Raw genomic sequence first — 24,465 nt, 5'->3', positions numbered from 1 at the left:
CCTGAAAGTAGGAATGATATCTGGTAGTGGGCTTGGAAGGACGTAGGACCAATAATTGGTCTGAATGGATATAGAATAAGATAATACATCCTTAGAGGAAAGGACGAATAGAAAACTGGTGCCATGTAGCAAAAGTCCAAGCTGGATTCAGTGTCCTGAGCATCTAACTATGTGGAAGGACTGGATGGGGAAGCCTCCTGAAGAGATGCAGATAAGAGGGTTTTTATCAGGGAGTTCCAATCCCAGGAGCTTCAGACTGCATGCTGGCCATCAGGAACAGGAATCCAATAGAAGAAGGGCTTGCTGGTGAAATCTGGAAGTTCTGTCTCTGAGGGCCGTAGGGGAAATTCACTAAGGAACCAGAACAGCTAGTTTCCTGGGGAGTCCAATTGAATGGACAAATGGGCTGCTGTGGTCAGAAGGGAGGACCAGCAACACCGGAAGACGACAGGGTTTCATAAATTTACCCGATTTAGGATCTAAATTGGCCTCACAGTGTGAATCCAGACAGAGCTAGCAAATGAGTGAAATAAGATTAGCTATTCACATTAGGGAAGTAAGAATCAAAAAAAAAGTCCATAGGAGGCACTCAAGTGGCTTCCACCCGGAAATGACCAAAAATGGGGCAAAATGACATCAAGGAGCAAAGGAATCCCAAAAAATTTGAAAGGAAACAATGTGCTTATTCTAGACAGTCTCAGCACATTTTTTATTCTGATAGTATTCTAAGAAGCTTGCCCAACACCACTAGCCTTTTTTCTCTGTTTTCTATAGGAATTATTCAGAGATTTGGCTTTTGAAGTTAATGGGAATTCCACACTGAGATGAGCTTTGGGGCACAATCGAGGATGAAAATATGACTCTTAATTATGCCAGGAAAAAAAGTCTTTTCAATAGGCACATATTTCTCCTTGTTTTTTTGTACTCTCCTGGTTCATAAGAACTATGACATAATTCTCTGAAGGACACTGCCAGCAGTCAGCAGAATATGACATGTCTTAGAGAGATAGCCACCTTCAAAGCAGTCTGGGAAAAAATACAATATACTCATTGCCACACATTCTCAGTCAGACACATTGCAAGAAAAACTTTACAGTTTATTTTTATTGATAAAGATACAAACAAGATTTTATGATTCTTTTGTTACTAAAAATGGGGAGATTAGAATGAAATCCTTCAAAAATTTATGGAAATGGGTTGAAATCCCTCAGAATTTTTGGATGTGGTAAATAGGAATTATCCTCTCTCTCGATTCATTTTTTAATTAACCATTTCTTCCCATTGCCCCTGATATTGAGGGACTTAAGAGATTCTATGAGGCTATAATTCTAAAAGAAAAGTTACAAGAAGAACTGATGGAAGGTACCAAAGGGATTCTAATACCTCTGCTTATCATGGACCAATAAGCGTTCTATGTTTTGTAAAAATAAAAGTGAAATCCATTTTTCAAGTTTCAACTTGAATTCATTTTTTCACAAATTCTGTTTTCAGTCTCCTTCTACTGTACGCCGAATGTCTGAGGCTGTTTAAATTGTATAGAACATTTTCCTTAAGCGGTATTGTTACCACAGTGACTTCTGTTCAGTGGGACGTGACTGACTTGGTTATAACATCTAACATTAACTTAAGAAGTGAAAGATGTTTCTCCACCTGCAGCCACAAAACAGATGGTGATATTCTACATTGATCATATTATGTAGATGGCCCCTCTGATTCCCAAAAGGTGAAGGTGTAGGTGAGGCTAAAGTGAGGGGCTGACCCAAAGAGCCACATTTCCTCATAGCCCGTCCCCTGCTTGCAGGAACTCTGCTCAGCACCCCCACATGGGCTGGGTGCTCCCAGCTGCACTAAAAGTCCAGGACATGATTACCTAGGTTGTCTGGCTCCATCTAAAAATAAGCTTCATCCCAGGGGATCCCACAGTAAGAATTTGAATGCGTGTGGGAAAAGGCATTTACCTTTCCTTCCTGTGGTCTAGAAATGTATTTCCCCAGGTGAAAGAGAAAATCCAAGCTGAATAAGACTTTGCAAGGCAGACACAAAACAACAAGCCATATTGATTTCACAATATGGCTCTCTGAGCAAGTGTAATCTGGTATATAAACCTGGGGTTGAAATGTCTAAGCCATTGATTTTGGTCTAAATATCCTTTGCAGGGCAATGAGGGATCCCCTGGGAGACCCGGACCACCTGGCCCGCCTGTGAGTTGTTTCAGGTTTAAAACTTAAATTCCTGTGTCTACTTAAGACTTTTATGTCCCAGAGGTCAAACCACATTTTGATGTTCTCAAGGATAAAAGTCATCTGATTTTTATGTGTAAATATAAATGTTAGCCAATGTAGCTTTGGGAAAACCTGATGTCGCCCCTTTGGCTCAGTTCCAAGGTGAAGTGCTCAGATTGGCATACTGCGGATTCATAATTGCATACTGTGGATTCATACCTGGGTATGTGCCCTGACTCTCCACTTCTTGCCTGGGGACCCTGGAAAAGTCATTAAACCTCAGTGATCCTCATTCACCAAAAACAGATAGGCTTTAAAAAGAAATCCCTTCCAACAGTGTGAGTTGGTCCAAAATTTAGTATTATGCTATACGTGTTCATTACCATCCATGATATCTGAGATGCAAGGAAATTCTATTTATATAGCATCTAGTGAATAAAATGTACAAGAGACATCGATGTTTTTATGCTCATGATGGAGACAGATGTGCATTTTGTCAGGGAGGCTGTGGAGAGAGGAGGTACCTCTCTCTGGAGCAAGTCTGCCCTCATGTGGGGCCATGCTCAAATTGCAGCAGACAAATGTTCTTTTCCACCCTTCCTCATAGGGATAGTTTAAGAAGCCAATCTCACCGGAGAACGGGAGGAATTCATCTGTTGCTTTCTGAAAACAACAAAGATACGTTATTAGTCTGCATGCAAATACAGGCTTTGCACACGTAAATAAAGAGATTTGCACCTGTTTTCCTAAACCTGTTCTTCCTTTTGTTTACTTACCTTTCACTTGACTAGGAAGCAGGGCAGAAAGAATTTGGGGCTCAAATCCTAAAATGTACTCCTCCCCAGTGGTCAAATATGACACACAAACTCAAAATAACACACGAAAGGTTCCTCTATTTTACAATGGGCTTAAGAAATCTTTCTCTTCCCCCTGAATTCTCCCAAACAATGTATTCTTCAAGACAGATTAAAATTTGTCTTTTTAGGGGAAACCTCTCCCTTTTGAGGAGGGGGAATCTCAGACAAAATTATACTTCATCTCTCCAGGACTTTGCACACTAAAATACAGCAGACATTCAACAATTGTCAAATGAGTGAAATAATAAAGGAATACATGAATGGATCAGTTTTTTCTTCCATCACTGGTGTTTCGAAGATGCATGCCAGTCGTGTTCACTTGAGCACCACTGACTGCCATTATCCAAAAACGGTAAAATGATATCTTCTTCAGTTTTGCACCTGAAATATAGAAATCATAAAAAGGACAATGTAGATTATTGACTCCATGGGAATTTTAAAAAACTTAAAATGTTAAAAGATCCTAACTGAAATTTTCATATGCTAGTTTTTCCTGAATGCCAAAATGCATGATTTTTTAAAGACTCTCAAATAGTTATCTTTATGTGTTAGTTGCTCCAAGACTTTCCATTCATGGGTCAATTTTATTAGGAAGTTCTTGTTCCCTATTGTTCTAAAGAATATGTTTTTGTAGAAACATCCACATAGGGTTGTAAGTAACATCATCTCCTCCATTTAACCTTAATTTTCTATTTAGTATGAAGAGACTGGGAAAAAATTACTTTTCAGCAACCAAATCGTTCCCTGTTCACCTCTTCATCAGCAATACCACATTATAGCCCGCAGGTCAGCGGGCTGGAAACAGTTAGCATAAATTGGCCATTCAGAAACTGAATTTTAATGCACAAATAATATTTGCCTCTGAATACATTAGTGCCTCATCTGTGAAACCTGCACATTAATCACACCCCCACCGAAAGTGTCTCGGTGCTCCAGGTGTGGTCCCCTCCACTCCTTTTCATTTTTTCCTCTATATCTGCTTTTGAAAAGCCCAAAATAGAAACATCGAATTGTTTTACTTATAGTATTAAACTCACTTTCTGAAATAGAATAGGAGAAATATCTTTTGGTAGAAAGATAAAAGGTAGAGATGCTAACCATTAAGAGACTAATTCTATATCTCATTTCTTTCTTAAGGGTTTACCATTCACTGAAGGAAACGGAATGAGCAGTTTATATAAACTCCAGGTATTTACTTTTATAATTATGTAAAATCGTTTTCCAGTTATGAATTAATATAAATTCTTCTCATCTTTGTCTCTTTTTTTGAAGGGAGGTGTGAATGTTCCCAGTTACCCAGGGCCCCCCGGCCCCCCTGTGAGTACAGTTGTTTATCAGCAAAGCATATTTTGTCGAAATAGCCACAATTTAAACAAAACAAGACAAACAAATAAAACTCCCAAGTTCACTGAAAAATACATGTTACAACTATAACCAAAATGTTATGCAGGAGTAAATAAATGAAACCAGTTATAATAAAATTGGGAAAATGTGCACAGCCAAAATAATGAAAAATAGCAGTGTGCATAGAAGTGTCACTTTTTGCATTGAAAATCGAAGAACTAAATTAATGTCCAAGCATCACTGCCATGGGAGTTCCATCAAGTTATGTTTCTTCATCTTATTCTTCAAATCCAAACTGTAGCAAAACAAAATTTGGCAACATGTTTATATGTATTAAAACAAATTGGACCAATATGCTTCATCTTCTGTAATTTTGCTTCAGTCATTATTTTAATAACGACTTCCCTTTCTTTTCTTATAGGGCCCAAAAGGCGACCCTGGCTCAGTGGTATGTATATTCATTGCCATGTATTATGTCATTTAGAAAATAAGTTTTGATTAAAGTTTGAGAGAAGAGCGTCAGGCAAAGATGCCCTGCCATCTTCAGTGTTCATCCATTAACATTTTGGAAGCAGCAGGCAGATCCCTGAGGAAGCGTCAGCAGTGTGCTCTTCATTTTTAAGATGCGTCATTGCTGATGTTGTCACTGCCCTTGACATTTGTCTCTTTCATTAGTGTGCTTTAAAAACCACCCTGTGATGGAGGAAGACACATAGAAAGCTCCTGATAAATGGGACACTTTCTTCTAATAGAACAACTTTGATGATTGATTCAATGTTAAGTAGATTGTGGAAGAAAAATACATAAAGACATTCCTTAAAATGTGTGCCATCTCCTCAACAACAACAACAAAAAGGGACTGCTTGTTTGTTTTGAATGTCTGTAGGAGATGTGGTTTGCTGTTATAAACCCGCTTATTAGGAGTAATGTTTCAGGAAGTTAACACTCAGCACCAAAAGAGATTGTGTCCTTGGGTACCCAAAGTATGATAATTGTTCTCCAGCACCCTTCTCAACCATGGAACATCACTGTGACAGTTCTCACAAATTCAATTAGATTCCGTTTATGCCTGGGCAGTTTTTCCTGCCATGTCCTTTTAAGCATGTGTCCCATCCTTCATATTTCATTTGTATATCCTTTTAACTTTTGGATATATATTTGAAACTCAGATGTACCTAAAACCGAAGAAGCAAATAAACTTGCATACCACTTTGGATTGCCATGTGAAAAAATTTAAGGCCCATCATTACAGTACATTACAGTTTGGTAAAACTAGATGAATACCTTTCTTTTTGTTTTGTTTTTTTAATTAAAGTTTATTGGGGTGACAATTGTTAGTAAAGTTACATAGATTTCACGTGTACAATTCTGTATTACATCATCTATAAATCACATTGTGTGTTCACCACCCAGAGTCAGTTCTCCTTCCATCACCATGAATACGTTTTAAACACGCAAAAGAATAAGCTATAAAAAGTAATATTTTCACATCTAAATAAATTTTCAAAAGAGGTAAATTAAAGAGCTTGTTTTTTGTTTTTTGTTATGGGGCAATATATATTAAAAGCCAATTTGTTTTCCTCTGAAAGCGTGATTTCAACCAGTTAGTAGCATTTTTCAAACCTCAAACATGTCATTGAAAAGTGTCCTTTGTTTTGATAGTCACTCTGCTTGTGCTTTATATGTAACATTATCTATCCTTTAACCAACAATATCTTTAATTTTAATTTTAATTTTCTTTCACCTGGTTCATAAAAATTTCCTTCTGGTCTTTCCTTCTCATACTCACACACACAAAAAACATCCCCTCTGAATGATCTAAGGCCACCTAGACTTCTCACTAGCTTTTCTGGAACATTCAAGTTTTGTCATGAATAACTGCAGATTAAGATTAAAAGCTTTTTAAAAAGCATTATAATAAAGGATACATTATAATTCACTTGGATTGGAAAGTGGGTGGCAGGAAAAACGTAGACATATTTGAGCAGAATTTGAAGAAAGTAAGCTTCAAATTTCTTAGTTTCAACAAAGGATAAAGAATAAAGACTAATTGAAGGATGTTCCTTCTTTTTACAGATGTGAAGTAAGTGAGTGAAGCACAAAACCAGAAATGTGAAATTATGAAATAAAATACTGTCTAAACCTTCAGGTTTATCTTAGATAGAACTTGGAAATTATTCTTTTGGGTTCTGTGTCAGCACTACCATGCAACTTCTTTCATTTCCCACCAGTTGCCCAATATGGAGAAATAATACCTTACACCATAGAAATAAACAGGAATTGTAGCGTTTTAGGTCACAGAGTAGAAAAATGGAGAAGTAATGTAGAGGTGGATGGAGGTGGATTTCAAGCATCCTTCAAATCCCATGAAGCTAGATCTGCACCACTGTTTCTAATCTGCTCGGTAAACCTTTATAGATGAAAATTATCCTTAACTGAATTTATTATCTTTTGAGGGGCTCCATTTCATTCATTTGGTATTTAATGTATAAGTGGTTTTCCATTAAATATTTAGTGATCAACTACTTTCAAACAAATATTCATTGGCAGAACAGCTCTACCTATCCTAAGGATTGCTGGAAATGTAAATAGAGAGAACCAAAGAGCTTATTTCCTTTGTCAGTAACCCAGGGACTCTTTCACAGAGCTTTATGTAGAACAGAATCTGAACGTCATTCTTGTTTGTTTTTGATTGACAGGTTACATATTCGTGGACATTTAAAAAGATCTCTGAAGCATAAAAATGATCAAGCCATATGCTACCCACTTTCTCTTTCTTGGTTTAAAAGCCTTAATGTTTATTTGTTCAAAGTTAGCAACTCCCCTCAGTCTGTTTTCCAAATATGTTGTAGAGGACCTAAAGGCTCCAGTTAGCATGAGACCACACGCTAGAATATTTAAAATATTTTTTTAATGGAAATGCTTACCCATGTTCTCTCAGTGACCTATCAGCTTTATGAGTAAGTCAGTATGCTTTTTTTTAATTGGGGAATATTGGGGAACAGTATGTTTTTCCAGGATGTCAAGTCGTTTTTTCAATGTAGTTGTGGAGGGCGCAGCTCACTTACCCATGTGGGACTTGAACTGGCAACCTTGGTGTTATGAGCACCATGCTTTAACCACTTAGCAAATCAGTCACCCTATCAGTAACTTTTAAAATCATTGGAGATGCTGCTCCTGGGGTCATCCTCTGAAGTGTTCACAATTTATGTCCAGCTACAGAGAATATTGAAGGATGATAAGCTCTGCTTTGAGAGCTCCATCTTCATCTCTTAAAGAGTTTAGTCTCATCCTCTGGTAATTTAGTAGCCCCAGGTACCTCACAAATTGACAAACTTTATTAAGGCCGAGCTTTTCCTTCTAATTCTTATTACAATTGTAGTTATCACTGACGAGAGGGATTCCTTCTGATTAGATTCTTAATCACAAAAACAATTAATCAGAAAATAGACTCGTGCTTCTCCAGGAAATAGCTTTTTTCTCAAACTATTTTCAAACACCAGATGCTTGAAAACAGAGCATACCATTTACTTCCTATATTACCAATGTTTGAGGGGATATTGTTTTTAGGCAAAAAAATATCTTTAGTTTTGAAACCAATGCTTAAAAACATTTGATCACTTCCACTGTATTTCTTATGTTCGTATTTAACAGGGAGAACCTGGTGCCATGGGGTTGCCAGGACTAGAAGGATTTCCAGGTATAAAGGTAAGTACAGGAATTAGAAATGCATCCATTGATTCAACATTCAAAACTTTTACTGAGCACCTACTGTTACACCAGGAACTGTGTAAGGTTTGGAAATACATGAGGGAACAAAACAGATAAAAATCTCTGCCTTCATGGAACTTATATTACAAGAAGAGACTATAGAAACTAAATGAATAAACACAAATAACTAAGTAATATTGTTCTAAGTTCTATGTAAGGAAAGAAAAAGTAGAGCAGGTTAAAAGGCATCACAAGTGCTGAAGGGAGCGTGGTGATTTTTAAATAGGGTGGTCTGAGAAGGCAAGAGCTGAGCAAGGACAAAAGAGAGGAGGGGGAGTTAGCCCAGTCTTTCCGCAAGTCTGAAGGAAGAATATTCCAGACAAGATGAGTAAGTTCTAGAGATCTGATGTATATATAACATGATGATGATAGGTAACAATACTGCACTGTATACTTGAAATTTGCTAAATATTCTCACCACACACACACACACAGTAGTGGCTATGTGAGGTGATGGATATGTTAGTTACCTTGATTTGGGTGATTATTTCACAACATATACATATATCAAAGCATCACATTGTACATGTTAAATATGTACAATTTTTCAGAAAAGGAAACAGCAGGTCTAAATGCCCTGAGACGTGAGCATTCCTGCTAAATCCTAGGAAATCCAGAGAGTGAATGAAAGATGCGTGGTGGGAGATGAAGTCAGAGAGGCAGGGGTGGAGGTGAGGAAGATCGCCATCACAGAATCATGCAGAGCAATGCTACTCAAAGGGTGGCCAATAGCGGACCAGTGCCAGTCTGCAAACTCTGTTACCGGTTAGTTCTGTGGCAAGGTAAGTACAGAGATTGAGAGTAAGCATTTAAAAACTAATCTGGCAGTTTGACTTTGCCATAACCAAACATATAATCAGTAGACTCATCTTGGTTCATGACGTCTTAGAATATAAATAAGTAAACTGCTCCTTCACCACAGGTAGTTTGAGAAACACTAATAAACAGGCTTATTGGCCATTGTAAGGACTTCATCTTTTACTCTGAGTAAAATACGGAACCAGTGGTGGTTTCTGAGTAGAAATGTGACAGGGTCTGCTGCGAGAGAGCAAGGGTGGAAGCAGGGAAGATAGTTAGAAGACTCTTCCCTATTTCCGTATCGGGGGGAGAGGTGTTGGCTAAGATCAGAGGTGAAATGGTGGAGGTGAAAGAAGTGGCTGGATTCGGGATGTGTTGTGATGGCAGAGGCAGCAGGATTTTCTGATTAATTGGATGTGGATATGGAAGAAAAAAAGTCAAAGGTAACTCAAGTTTTTTGACCTGAGCAACTGGCATGACGGGGTAGTCAACAACTGAAATGAGGAAAGCTATAGGCAGAACCAATTTAGAAAGAGTGAGGATGATGAAGAGTTTAGTTTTGGACATGAGGCCAAATTTGGAAGTATCTGTTTAGACAGCAAAGTGGAGGTATTAAGTAGGCCGTATGATGTAAAAGTATGGAGTTTGAAAAAGAAGTCTCAATAGAGATATAAATTTGGTTGTCCTAAGCATATAGTTGCTATCTTAAAGTCAGCAGCCTGGATAAGATCACCAAAGGAATGACAACAGACTATTTATAAAGGGGAGAGGATCAAGGACTGAGCCCTGAGCCCTCCAGTGTTGAGATCAGGAAGAGATCAGCAAGGTGAAGTGACTAAGGAGGTAGAACGATAATTTGGTGTTCTGGAAACCAAGTGCAGATAATGTATCAAGGAGAAGAAACTGATCACCTTTCTAAATACTGAAAATAGGTCAAGTATATTGAGGATGGGGTCAAGTACAATGATCAAATATTGACCATTGGATTTAGCACTACAGAGGTCATGTATCACTATGGTAATTATTACTAAGTCACTATATTGGTAGGAGCAACCATTGGACTTGAATGGGTTTAAGAGAGAATGAGAAAGAAAGAACTAGAGAGAGCAAATACGGTATAAACTGTATGCTCCAGGAGTTTTGATGCAAAGGAAAGCAAAGGAATGGGCCATTGGCTGCTGGAGGAAGTATGGCAAGGTTTTATAAAATGGATTTTGAGAACATAGAAATACCAGAATAATTTCTATGTTAAAAGGATGATCCCATAGAAAAGGGGGGAGGGAGTAGGTAATGATATGGGAGGAAAGGGAAGAATTGCTAGAACACTGTCCCTGCATAGCTAAGAGGGAAGGAGACCTAATGCATAAATGGAGGGTTTGGCTTCAGACAGGAGCCTGGATAGTTCATCTATAGATTCATATCAGAATCTGTACCCCTATGCTCTGTTTTCCCACTTGTTAGATACTAAGTTAGGTAACAAGTGGGAAAACAGAGCATAGAGGTTCAGATTCTGATACGTGGGACGATGAATATGTTGGAGTCTATAGAAGTTCTTTTTTGGTTGGTTAAATTTTATAAGATGAAGGAAGCAGGGTCATTATCTGAGAGTGAGGTAGGGAGAAGAGCTCGGAGGTTTAAGGAGATCTTCTAGGAGAAGGGAGACCAGTGTCCACAGAGTGTGGTGGCTGGGCAGCCTTAGGGGCCCCCTTGATGTTTATGGTCATGAGCTGAAGTGAGACTAGTTAGCATGATTATGTGCACTTCTCCACCACGTACAGACACTCAGGTAAAGGTACAAAATAGCAGGGGAGTTGTGATTAAACAAGGTTCCAGTTTTGACAAGCGAGTACTAGAAACAACAGTGGGTCAAAAGAATTCACAGAATACATAGGGAGTGATTGTAACCAGTAACCATGGAATTTAAACTAAATAAATAAGGAAGAGGGGCCATCCAGGGAGTGAAAGATAATGAAAACTTTGTACCATCAATGGATTAGAGGTCTTTGTGGCATCAAATGTTTTAGGGGTTCAAGTACTCAAGGGAGTAGATTATAACGATGGGAGATGGTGGTCCAAGGTTTGAATGCATGTAATAGAGATTATAGAGGGAATGCAGTCATTGCTATTGACAAGGTGACAGGTATCACCGTGGAATAAGAAGCCAGATCATTAGAGGAGAGTGGTTCAAAGAACTCAAAGATCTGAAAGTTGGAAGGACCATATTGTCAGAGAGAAATTCTCTTAACATTAACCTTTATCAGATATGCAAATGTTTCCATTGAATGAAAAGTTCCAGTATATTCATTTGTTCAAGAGTAAAAATCCCCTAATTTAAAAAGAGCAGAATGAAACTGACAAGAATCACCAGTTTACATCATTTGCCCATTTTTCTATTAGTTCTTTTTCTATTTGACTCTAGCTATGCTTTATATATTAAAGATATTACTTCTATCTTATATTTTGGAGTTGTTATCCTAGTTGGTCTCTGCCTTTCACTTTTGTGCATAATCTTACTGTATATGTAAATACAACTTTTATGTAGTCAAATTATAAAACAATTTTCCTTTATGATTTCTTGTTTTTCTTTTATGCCCTGAATGTCTTTTCTTCTTATTCTCAACCAAAACCAGACAGTCATTTATATTTTCTTCTTGTCCTTTTATACTTCATATTAATTTATTCTTTTATTATAATATAAAGAGAAGAATCAACCTTCTGTAAAAGAAATTATTCAATTATTAGCACTATTTGTTGAATAATACATTCTCCCCCTTTTTTTTACTAAAATCCTAATATAAATGTTGGCCTATTTCTAAGGTTTCTGTAATATTGCATTGATACAGTGCTTAACCTATGCCAATATTCCATTATTTAATTGTTATAGTTTTGTTATATGTTTAAATATTGGTTTGGCTAATTTTATCGTTTTATTTTTTTTTCTTTTATCCTCTCATCTACTTATTATTCCCTAGTGGACTTTAGTATCATTTGACCAAGCTTCAATTTTGTAAGAATTGCGTTCAATTTATAAATTAGTTTGGGTAGCACTGCCACCTTTACAATATGTCTTACCCTCCAAGAACAAAATATATCTCTCCATCTAATCATGTCTTCTTTTATTTCCCTGAAGGAGTTTATTAAGTTTTTAAATGTACATTCTACTCAACAAAAATTGCCATTTTATTATTATCCCATATATAATCAGTAGTATTGTTAGCATTGTCAGCTTTATCTAAAATAGTACATTGCCTTTGGAAAAAATGCTGAGTCACTCTGCTGTTCAGAGCAAATCAAGATCTTCAGTTGGTCTAAAGAGGTGAACTACAAAATCCCTGGTCCTAAATATATTTATTCTAACCCTACGTCCAAGGAGTCAAGTATAAGAAAAGCTTTTAAGTAGAATTCAATATGCTTACTCTTTTAAGTATTCAATTTCTTTAGAAAATCTGGATTAAAAATATTGACTAATTTTAGCTGTAAGTATAGAGAGAGTCCTGTTAAAAATAGTTCACAAATGATAACATGAATGCTTGTTTTCATTAAGATAATTTATTTTAGTTTTATGAAAAAAAGAAAGCTTAACAGGTTCAGTTGGCGACCCATTTTATTTTTCCATTACCCTCTAGCTTCACACCAACTGATATTGATAATGTTTATCAATTCCAAAGAAAAACTGTACCAAATCCAAATGATCATTTGACCATTAATTTTATAGGTAAAGATTTTTATAAATACCAATTTTTTTTAAAAATCCCAACAGGGAGATCGAGGCCCAGCAGGTCCGCCAGGAATAGTCGGCATATCGGTGAGTCAAATTATCACACATTATTTTCAAAGGTAAATAACTGTCGCCACAGTAAACCTACACCTGGGCATCACGAAGGGCTGGGGAGCATACCACACTCCTATGACATCAGCTTCCTGAAAACTGCAGGTTAAAAACAAAACCACCTGTCCCTCTCCCACCTCAAGATTACTCCATTTTTATTTTCACCTTTAAATTCATTTTTGTATTTTTTTTCCACACTCATTTAAGGGGGGGTTAGGGGGGTGCCCCATGACCTGTGATGATACATTAATACATAAGCACAGCTTTGAGAAGCTTGTTTTGGTCCTTTATTCTTGTCACATATCAAGGCTTGTTGTTCCTCAAAAGGTAAAGTTCTCATCCTCAGGCATGTACTTCAGGTTTTTCGTATTAAACTCTAATCTGCCTGAGTTTTCCCTCAGCCCGGTGTTAGCAGAGCTTTATTGCTGCTAATATTTCCTCATAAATTAGCCCTTCAATCCTCTCAATCATTTTTGTTGCTTTCTGGTGTCAAATGTTTTAATCTCATCAAGGTCTTTTCAGATGAATAGTAAGTGCTCCAGGAAAGGTTGAAATCATTTCTCTGAGCCCTAGGGATCATTCTGATCTTCATTCATGATGCTCTAATTAAATTTTGTGGTCATACTTTATGAGTAAGATCCGATTTATCCTCTTGCCAGGTGCCCCTGCAGGGTAGACCCAGGGTAAGAAAGTCAATGGAAACCATGTGCTTAAACATGAGAGATAAGTAGGGTCCCACCACTACCCATTGACATCTGATACCCAGCACCACCCAGAACCACCTGCCACCACCCACTGCCATTCATCACCACCTACCACCACCGGTATCCCTTAAAAAGGCCAGCAGCCACTCTATTTAGTTGTTAAATCTAATAGCAAAATGAAAACCCATCCATAGTCCACAGAAAACCATTCTTTGCAGAAGATGACATCCCTTACTTACTTGTTCTAGATCAAGTTAAAATATCAGTATGATTGAAAAGTAACATGAAAATATTTTCTTTAGCAAGCACTTCCAAATTTTTTATACAAGAGAGTATTCTTCTTGAAAGTGGGCTCCCACTGAATCTCATTCCGTCTCTCTTCCCTGGCCCCCACTACCATTCCTAGCAACATATTTGGAACTCTTGTTTCCAGAATTGCCCCAGGCCCCTTACAAGCTGTCCCCTTCTATTCATTCACACCCTGCTTTTGTTTCCAAATGGTATAATGAAGCTAATGCCCTACTGTATTCACCCAGGTGTGACTACAAATTACTTTGGGCTATTACAATAAATTAAGTCTATCTTCAGAGAAAAAATACTGGCAACCATTGAAAGTATTTAAAAGATGAGTGACAGGCTTGAAAGGTGACTCAAATGAAGAATTCCAAAGACATTTTTGAAAAGCTGCAGCATGATTGACCTAAGAGGTAAAATGAAGTTTTCTTATCTCATAATCAAGAGGATAAACTGACAATTACAAAAATCAAGAAGGGGTAAAAAAATTGCACACTACAAATACACAACAGTGTAATTAAAAACACAACTTAATGTTTTATAACTGGACCTTCCTGTGGCATGGAAAATAAAATAGTTAAAAGACTCTGGAAATAGTGGTAATAGTTACACAACAATGTGAATATACTTAATACCACTTAATAGCACACTACAAATACACAACAGTGTAATTAAAAACACAACTTAATGTTTTATAACTGGACCTTCCTGTGGCATGGAAAATAAAATAGTTAAAAGACTCTGGAAATAGTAGTAATAGTTACACAACAATGTGAATATACTTAATACCACTGAGTTGTACGCTGAAAAATATTTAAAATGGTAGATTTTATGTTATGTATATCTTATTACAATAAAAAATAAAAAAATTTTGAAGGTGATTGTTCTGGTTGAAGCAGGGATGAGACCTACCTAGTCAGATACATCACGGTCACTCTGCTGAGCACCATGGGGACCTAATCCCGCTCTTCCCAGAACAGGCCAGTCTGTCCCTTTCTAGTATATTCAGGACCATCCAGGGATTGCTCCAGGGCTTCTTTCTCCCTTTTCCTCCCAGGATAGCATGAGTCCACAGGAGGAAGTGTCTGTAAGTGCTGGCAGTGGGTGGGGCCTCTGGTCAGCATGTTCTCCTCTCCCCCTCCCCTCCGCAGCTCTCTGAAGTGTCAGAGGCCCTCGCTGACTAGGTGCTAGCTGCCTAGGACTGCTGCTGCCTGCCATCAAGTCCCTCATCTTCCCCCCCCCCTTCTCAGCCTCTCTCCCTCCCCCACTGCGGTTCAAGCAGTTGTTTCTCAGTCTAGTTGTGTAGGACACAGCTCCCTGGCCCATGCTGGTGTTATGAGCCTGCGCTCCCCCTGGCTGAGGCAGTCACTGGCCCATCAAACCGGTGACCTCTGAGTTCGGAGCACAGTGCTCCAACCACCTAAGCCACCAGGCTGGCCCAAGTCTCTGATCTTTTTGTCTCAAATCTCAAGGCCCAAACACTCAGCACCCCTGAATCCCATAAAGCAAGACCCTTTTGGACATTGGCCTTTTCAACTCTAACCCATCCCCCAACTTGGGAGCCCGCACAGGCTGTGCGAAGCCAGGGCCACTCTCTCAGGCCTGGTGTCTGCCCAGTTCCATCGCTTATTCATATCTGCACTTGCGAGGGGCTCTCCTCCCAGAATTCTAAACAGCAAGTGGGGGGAAAGCCCTACCTTTTCAGACTCCTTCACAACCTACTGTGGTTTCTATGGTCTCAGCCCCACCATACATCCCCACGTTGTTTGTCTTTCCCAACGATGTTTGGTCCATCTTTAGGCAACATCTTTAAGCCTGGTCTGGACACTTCAGCACTTTTTCACCTCCAGTCTCTACTGGACCATCTTCTTCACTTGCCCCTCCCTGTTGTCTCTCTACCCCAGGTTTTTTCTATCGTCAGTCCTCCAGGACACAATCTATTGATATGTATTGGATTAATCTTGTCTTCTCCCTTTCAACAAAACACAGATTTTCAAATCAAACATGATCTTTTTTAGACTCTTACTGTAAACGTAAAAACCCTCTTTGAAGCTCAGTCTAGAAAAGATTTCTTTGCCATTTTACCCCCTAAAGTGAAGGACTGCCAGTCAAATAGGCACCAGAGAGACTTCCAGAAATGAAATTTAATTTCACTTGTTTAATATTTTCAAAAATATTAAACCCTCCTACCCCTCCACCATATACACATGTGGACATTCAGAGAACTGTACTCCAGCTTGCTCCTCAGAGCCAGCAGGGTTGAGTGTGGGTCCCCTGGACTGTGTTCCATTAAGAATGCCATTTAAGGGTACAGAGCCACAGCCCTGGCAGCATTAACCTCACAGCTGGGGAGGGGAAGCATGTGGCATCATTCAGTATGTGGCTTCTAACATCTCTCTTTGATTTGACTTCCAGGGGAAACCCGGAGCCCCAGGGCCTCCAGGAGCTCCAGGGGAACCAGTGAGTTACCAGCTACTTACTTAACAGTTGTATTTGTGTTGTGCTGCACATAGTTTTAAAGCTTATCTTGGCATTTAATATTTGTCTGTGTACATGTCTATAGGGTGAGAGAGGACCTGTTGGAGATATAGGTTTCCCTGGACCTGAAGGACCGTCAGGAAAGCCAGTAAGTACTTTTTACTGTTTAAAATCTGCCAGTTTGAGAAATGTTCTAAGTATTGCCTCTTTACCTGTCTCCTCGGAAAATCTGAGATTTGAATAAGTAGTTCCCAAGGAAGTAAGAAGAGCAGGTTCTGCAGATGGATTTTTGGAGGTGTGGTTCTCACTGAGTGTCGTAGGTTTCCATGAGGTATCGTCATGTTTTACATGATGGGGAGAAAGAAGAATTTTTTTTTTAAGTGTCAGGAAATTAGACTCATTGTTTCTTAAATCTAATGTTCTCAGTGAAGTTAAAAAATAAACTGGCCTGTCACATCCTAAAGTACAAAGAAACAGAAGACTCACAAGTATAATACATGTGTGCTAAGGTAAAGATAAAGTAGAAGCTATTTTCTCAGATTCTCTCCTTTATCTATGGGCCTTGACCTTTATCAATTTCATAAATCACTACTGCCAAATATATCATCCCCTTGTGTCCTAAAGAGCTCTTGGCTACTGACACATAGTATTGCTGTGACATTGTAACAATCATTCGTACTAATTCAATTCAACACGTTCACCTAGTCCCTGCTGTTTGTTAAGGATGGGGATATAAAGATGAATATAAAGGGAGGGAAGGGATATAAAGATGAATAAGGGGATATAAAGATGAATAACACATACCCCTACAACAGGTTTATTCTTTATAGAAGGTCATTGTTCTCTTTGTTGATTTGCTGTGGTGTGTGGGAAGGGGGTGACATTAGGAGAAAGGAGGGCTGAAGGTAAACAAGCAGCACCGACTTCATGAGGCTGGTTGAGTATCTCTGTGAAACCTTCAGGGTCGGTGTGTTTCCTGACCACCATTTCCCAAAGAAGGCAACATGAAAAAATGGGAAACATCTACAATCTAGCATTAAGAAGATCTGGGCTTGACTTATGACTCAACGGTTTTGTGAGTCACTTACGTAACATGACATGGTAAGCGTTTTTAGTGCCTGCTCATGGGAGGTGCTCAATAGTATTAGTTCCATTCCCTGCCTCCCCGTTCACTTCCTCTTACCAACTCCCCATTCCCATCCCCTGTAAACCGTCTCGTAAATGATTGCCATTTGGCTCCCAGGGGATTATGCAAAAATAAATTCATTCAACAAGTATTTCTTGAGTACCTACTATGTTCTAGACATTTCTTCTGGGAGCTAGCAATTCATGAGGTTTACATTCCAGTATAGGGACACAGATAACAAATACACACACACACACACACACACACACACACACACACACACACACACTTTCAAGTAGAAGATCTAAACGGGGAAGTACAAGAGTAGCTTTTAAATAAGGTGGTCAAAAAAGACATGCAATTTGAGCAAAACCTGCATGAAGTGAGACACCAAGCCATAGGGAGATTGTGGGTGGGGAGACATTGTTTCAAGAAAAAGAAATGTCTAGTAGAGTATAGTACATTGACAGAGCAGCGAAAGGCAGGAGTTCAGAATAAGCTAAAGAATGGGAAAGATACTGAGGGAGAGGTAGGCAGGGACGAGGCTGCGAGGAACCTCTGAGCCATGAATGGTGTGTGCATTTCATCTGTGGCATGATGGAAATGCACTGGAGTGTTTGTAAAGGAGAAGTAAAATGACTGGACTACCTGTTAAAGGAATAATCTGACTAATGTGAGGAGAGCAGACTGGAGTGAGCAGGGTGAAAGCTGACAGAGAACAGTGAGGAGCAACTGCCCTAATCCCCTTGAGAAAGAATGATGGTGGAAACAAGGCAGTCAGCAGGAGTAGGGAATTTAGGATGCACATTGAAGGGACAGCCAATCAGACCTGCTGATGGACTAGATGTGGAGGGTGACAGGGAGACAAATCAATCCTGTGGTTTGGGGTCTGAGCGACCACGTCAGGCTGGTGCATTTAGTGAGACGAGAAGGACTGGAGATGGGTGGGTTTGGGAAGGAAAACAAAGAATTGTCTGTTTGGGACACGTTCATGTTGAAGCACTAATAGATATCCAAGTGGAAATGTCAAGTCAGCAGTGGATATAAGCATCTGGAATTAATGGAAAGACAAGGCCTGGAGAGTCAGGTTTTTAAACCTGAGCCTGGAAGAACTGGAGTCACTTGGAGAAGGAAAGGCAGAGAACCCTTCAGCTGTTAGGAAGAGGATCTGGAAAAAAGATAGAAGGTGCAGCCAATAACATAAGCCAGATGAATGAGGTTTCCTGAATGTCAAGCATTTTAAGAGAAAGGGGTAATAAACGGGGAGATAGGTAACATGAGAGCTGATAATTCTCCACTAATTTAGAAATGTGCAAGACATTGCAGCATGTTAGTATCTTGATAAGAATGATGCAGTTGAAAGAGGAAATTTTGAGGATAATGCTGAGTAGGGGAGAAGCCTGGTATTCCTCTCACAAGTGGAAATTGGTGTTACCCAGGAATGGGGCATTTCATCCCTCCTAACAAGAGGGAGAGTGGGAGGCAGAAGTCGGAGTACAAATGCATGTAGCTGGCGAAAAAGGTGAGGTGGTTCTCTCCTGTTTATTTTCTCAGTGAAAGAAGCATCAAGGTCATCAGCTTAGCATGAAGGGCAGGGTGATGATGCTGGACATTTGAAGAGACAGAAATATATGTGAAAGAGTTGGAGAGAAGGAAAAGGAGTCAAATCCGGAAATACAGAAGGGTGGCTTGGAAACGCTGAGAGCCTCTTGTTGTCTGCAGTCCTACATTTAGATTGGAACAAGTGAGCAAGGATGGGTGGTTTTCTTCAACCAGTCAGCTGCTCAGATGCAGGTGTGCAGCAGACAGAAAGTTGGTTCTACCAGGAATGGGTTCTTCCAGAAAAGTGAGATGAGGGGAAAGAGAGTCAAGCACACACAGGTTTTTGTAAAAATCTCAGCAAGCAGGACTCCCCAACAGACACCTTAGTATAAAAAGAAAACACGTGATAGGCTTTGGTGAATGACAAGAAACACAAGGAAAAAAAAACACCGTAAGGGTTATTTCCTTTTTATTTTTTGTATTGTTACCAAAGATGTAAATTACATTTTTACACTAGATTTATCTTCTTTTTATTCAAGTGTCACAGTTGTTTCTTTCACATCCTCGCCTTAATCACCTTTATCTTTGTTGCTTGTGTTCCTGGATGTCATAAATTCTTTGAACCGTACACTTTAGGTAACATGTTCTTAGTTCAAATAGTCTGTTCCCAGGATGTTGCAGAGAGGTTGGGGGACTTTGCTGGGCTCTCAGCTGTGACAGATTTTTGTGTAATGTATAGCAGTGAAAAAAGCATGCGGTTGGCTGCAGTTCCATCGTCATAGAATCCATTCCGGCACAATAAAAGTCTCCTAGGCTTTTCGGAGGAGCATGCCCATGCAATTGCCTGCTGGCCAAGAAATCATTTTCCTCACCTTGATTTTCCTCTTCAAATCAAATCTCAAAAACACATCTGCTGTTGTACTCTAGATATTTGATTTGACCCCCAAGCGCTTTTCCTTCATACATCTCCCAGCCAGTAGTTCTCCTAGTCTTATAAATCTCCGAGCAGGACTGGGTTTTATTACCACCGCCAGAACTGCCTTGTAAAGTTCAGGAAACTTCTAGTTTACTAATAAAAAAAAAAACACGATTTAATACGATCAAAAACCATGATTACAGATTTCTTTCCTTTCATATTTTCCCACTGAAAAATAACAATCATTCTCTGACTGACAGTTTATTTCATATTAAGATCAGGCTCTGGCCATGTTATGAAATTTCCCCAGCAGCAACTAAGACCATTTACTGAGAATATCTCTCTGTGCTGGAAAAAGGTAACAATAAATGTCATACACCAGCCACCCATCGTCGATGAGGCACCTTCTTATTTCTCAGAATGTACCTCATGGAATAGTAAGGAAAATAACCCTGTTGCCCGTTTACAGTTGTGCTAGGCATTTTCTGTTATTTCTTGAAATCCTTAGTTTTAAGGCCACTGTTTTATCCTTGCTTTATAAGTGAAGGTTAAGTAAATTGCCTGGAGTAAATAGAACTTTTAAGTGACAGAGTCAGAATTGAAACTCGGCTGTCTGATTCTATCGATGTTGTTTTCCATTTCACCACACTGCGTAACCAAAATCTCAGTAGAAACATGATTAAGTCCTTGGACCTTAACCCCTTTGTTGTATTCAACCATGTCTGTTAGTGCAGAATTAGAAATATTAATCATTTTTTGTGTTTACAGGGAATAAATGGAAAAGATGGATTACCAGGTGCTCAGGTACAGAAAATAACATTTAAAATAAATGTTCTAATGCAAAACTGCATCTAGATTACCTGCCAGAATATGTGATCGAGCTGTATGATGAAAAATCTTGGTAAGCAGTGATTTTCAATGTTGACATCTGTTTTTCAGGGCATCGTGGGTAAGCCTGGAGATAGAGGCCCCAAAGGAGAACGTGTATGTATATTACTATTTTGATCATTATTTAAGTCTGTCTGCTACAATGGTCCCATCATTTGAGCTACACAATTATGTATGTACACTCATAAAACTTACGCAGTATGAAAAGGCTAGGGTGTATGTGATCCTAGATCTCTGCTAGGCATAAAATAAGACAATTAAAGGACTCCAGAGCAGGCCATATGGCAGGTATACCTACATGGTTGGCCTTTAATACACAGCTTAGTCTTGTTTGCTATTTCTGTTTTATCATCCTTCTATCTCAGACACGTAGCCCTACTATAACCGTCACTCGTGTTATTTTTATCTTGAGTAGGGTTTCTCAGCCTCAGCACTGTTGATATTTGGGGGCAGATAATTCTCTGTTCCAGGACCTATCCTGTGCATTATAGGATATGTAGCAGTGTCCCTGGCCTCTACCCACTAAATGCAGTAACACCATTTTCCTTCCAATTGTGACAACCATAAAAGTCTACAGATGTCATCAAATGTCTCCTGGTGGAATACTAAGTTGAATAAGGTGGTAGAGTGAGGGGGTAGAGAAATAGAAAAGGGGACTCAACTGAACATATAGTTATTCATTGTGCCTGTTACGTTGTACGCTTTTATTTTTATTGTTTTGGTTGTAAATATTATTATTGCAACTTCCCACTATTTTCTTTAATGAATCTGAACATTTTCTAGTAGAATTGGAGTCATTCCACTGCAACAGGTTACTCAACATTGTTATTTAGTGGAATCCTAATAAGGGCTACTAGTGTGTGTGTATGTGTATCAAAGAGAGAGAGAGTGAGAGACAGAGAGAGAGAGAGAGACAGAGAGACAGAGAGACAGAGACAGAGAGAGACAGAGAGAGAGAGAGAGAGAGTTCATGTATTCGTGTCTAGATTAGCAGTTTTTACTTATTATACCAAATATAATCCATTGATAACTGAAGGAAATATGAAAGTAGAGATAATGTAAATGAAAAAGAATGAAAAAAGTCTGCCTTATCCCACCTTACAGAAATAAGCACTATTGATATTTTGACATATTTCCATCTGTCTCACTCTTACATGTAATATATATATATATATATATATATATATATATATATATATATATATATATATACTGAATGTATTAACACAAATGAATATATACTTTTCCAAAAATGGGTTCATACTGTTTTGTAAATGACTTTTTTTCCATATAATGATTACCGTTCAATGTCAGTAAATAAAGATCATATAGCTTATAGTGGCTATAAGTTATTCTACTGTTTGGATATATGCTTTATTTCACTTACCCAGTCCCCTTTTTCTGGGTATTAGGTTCTTTCCAGTTTTCATAATATAAACATCACTATAATGAACATCCTTGTGCTTAAATTATAAAATAAGTTTAATATGTTAAAGACTGTGTTTGTTTTGCACACGATCAGAGTATTGATCAAAGTATGCTAGTATTTCTTTTATTTCATTTTTTATGTTAGTCATCTCAGATATTTCTCCAATTGTAAGCTGGATTGATATACTTGTATGCAGATACATTTTTATAACTTGTCAAGACAGTAATATTGAAATTAGGTCCATCTGTTTTTTCTTCTTTCTACATGGCTTCTTTCTACATGTCTTTATTCCATGATCAAGTAGATCTCTGTAATTGTTCATTTGTTTTCATTATTTTTTTAATCAAGAGAAATAGAGTTTGGCCTTTTGCAGAGTACTCACAAATAACAGAATAATATAGTGAAATACGAGTAGCCTCAAAGCACCATTTCATCATATTTTGTGTGGTCATCACCTCTTGGAGTTGTGGAACAGGATATTTGAAACATCTATAACTGAAATCTCTCTTTCTCTCTCTCTCTCTCTCTCTCTCTCTCTCTCTCTCTCTCTCTCTCTCTCACACACACGCGCGCGCGCGCGCGCGCGCACGCATATACATGTAAAACATGAGTACAGAAACCAACCTACAGGTTCTAATAAAAACCAAACATACAGGAACAAGGAGAAAAAAAAGAAAAGCACATGATTTAGTGGGTATTTAGGCATTTTGAGAGTGTTGAAGTTTTTCTGTGTGAAAAATCTCAGTGATGAAATCCTCTTGGCAATCTTCTTTCATTATTACAAAGGAGACCTCGGTCTGAAGTAACAGCTGCTATTGACTTTGAAAAGTGTCAGTAGTTCTAGACTGGAAACTGATAACAGTTGACATTGTCACTAACTTTTTATCGAGTGCTTTCAACATGCCAGGCAGTGTTCTAAGCACTTTACTTGAGTTAACTCATTTATTTCTCAGCATCACCCTAATTAGCAGTACTATTAATATCCTCACTTTATGGGACAGGAAACTAGGGCAGAGAGTTTAATTCACTTATCCAAGGTCCCACAGCTAGAAAGTGTGAATATGAATCCAGAACCTTTGCTCCTATTCACAGCTATTGCTTGCAGTTTTAAAAAAGATCATTCTTTATTATTAATTTTTTCCTTAACAGGGTGATCAGGGAATTCCAGGAGACAGAGGCCCGCAAGGTGAACAGGGAAAACCAGGCCTTCCAGGCATGAAAGGGGCCATAGGTCCTGTGGGGCCCCCAGGAAACAAGGGCTCTGTGGGATCCCCTGGGCACCAAGGCCCTCCAGGCAATCCAGGTGTCCCCGGCACTCCGGTGAGTGGTGCCAAGAGCTCCAAAAGCTCCTGGCTGGTACTGACCACATATCCCTTGTCCAATTAAAGCAATCATAATTCTTTCAAAATAAATGAAATGAACCTAATCTGGTCTCTACGAGGGTAGCAATAGCTGTCATTTACTTCAGGTTATGTGCCCTATCCTCCACTAAGCACTTGCTACAAAGGTTACTCACTGGGTCCTCACAACTCATGTGGGAAGATTGATGTGCTTTCTATCCCACTTTTACAAATGCAGAATCTGTGAGTTATCTTGTGCAAGGTCACAGTTATTTAGTGGGTCAGACTCAGGTTCGATTGATTCCAAAGCCATGCTCTTAAATATGTACTGTCTATAACGTCCCCTTACACCACACAGTAAATACATATGGCTGTTTCATATTAAAACTCCATTTTGTTGAACATCAGGACAACAGATCTGCCCTGAGTAGTGTTTTGAAGTAGAAGCACTACTTAGTTGGGCTAAGAAAGAATAGTTACAGAAGCCCATGTCTTTATTAATATCCTCAGGATGCATGGTAGATGGCCTTTCCACAGAGGAACTTAATCTGAAAATGTCAGGAAGAAAGAAGAATCCTGGAGTGAGGTCTCAGAGATAAGGACATGCTATCCTCAGATAATTAGTCAATACCAGATATAGGGCCAAATTGGGCATTCCCACAATTTTCATACTTCTTTATTTTCACCCATTCTCCCTAAGCTCTCTTAAATAAAGCCTGTAGAATGAACTCTTGAGTGCTGTGTCGATAATGGGTATTAGATGCATTAATTGCAGCTCATTTGTCCCATTGAAAATAAAATGTTGAAATAGGGCATTCTTAGAACTATTGTGTCCTACAGAAATCATCACTCTCTGAGCCCATCACATTCTCTTTAATGCCACACTCCTGGATAATAATTATCAAATACAAATAAGATACCTTGAAA

General features: G+C 38.7%; 1 protein-coding gene across 2 annotated transcripts in view; it reads left to right on the top strand.

Annotated features, from left to right (window-relative positions):
• COL19A1 (collagen type XIX alpha 1 chain) overlaps window positions 1-24,465 on the top strand; it is a 313,696-nt gene that overhangs the window by 268,364 nt on the left and 20,867 nt on the right. For both annotated transcript variants that reach the window (XM_081044396.1, XM_081044397.1), the window contains exons 37-47: window positions 2,157-2,201; window positions 4,217-4,267; window positions 4,352-4,396; window positions 4,845-4,871; window positions 8,078-8,131; window positions 12,753-12,797; window positions 16,235-16,279; window positions 16,383-16,445; window positions 20,650-20,685; window positions 20,821-20,865; window positions 23,348-23,518. In XM_081044396.1, coding sequence (XP_080900522.1) covers window positions 2,157-2,201; window positions 4,217-4,267; window positions 4,352-4,396; window positions 4,845-4,871; window positions 8,078-8,131; window positions 12,753-12,797; window positions 16,235-16,279; window positions 16,383-16,445; window positions 20,650-20,685; window positions 20,821-20,865; window positions 23,348-23,518 — 627 coding nt within the window. The remainder of the gene's footprint in view (window positions 1-2,156; window positions 2,202-4,216; window positions 4,268-4,351; window positions 4,397-4,844; window positions 4,872-8,077; window positions 8,132-12,752; window positions 12,798-16,234; window positions 16,280-16,382; window positions 16,446-20,649; window positions 20,686-20,820; window positions 20,866-23,347; window positions 23,519-24,465) is intronic.

This window comes from Rhinolophus hipposideros, assembly GCF_964194185.1.
Source record: "Rhinolophus hipposideros genome assembly, chromosome: 3".
NCBI lineage: Eukaryota > Metazoa > Chordata > Mammalia > Chiroptera > Rhinolophidae > Rhinolophus > Rhinolophus hipposideros.
The sequence above is the reverse complement of the archived record's forward strand: the minus strand, read 5'-3'. Positions and strand labels throughout refer to the sequence as shown.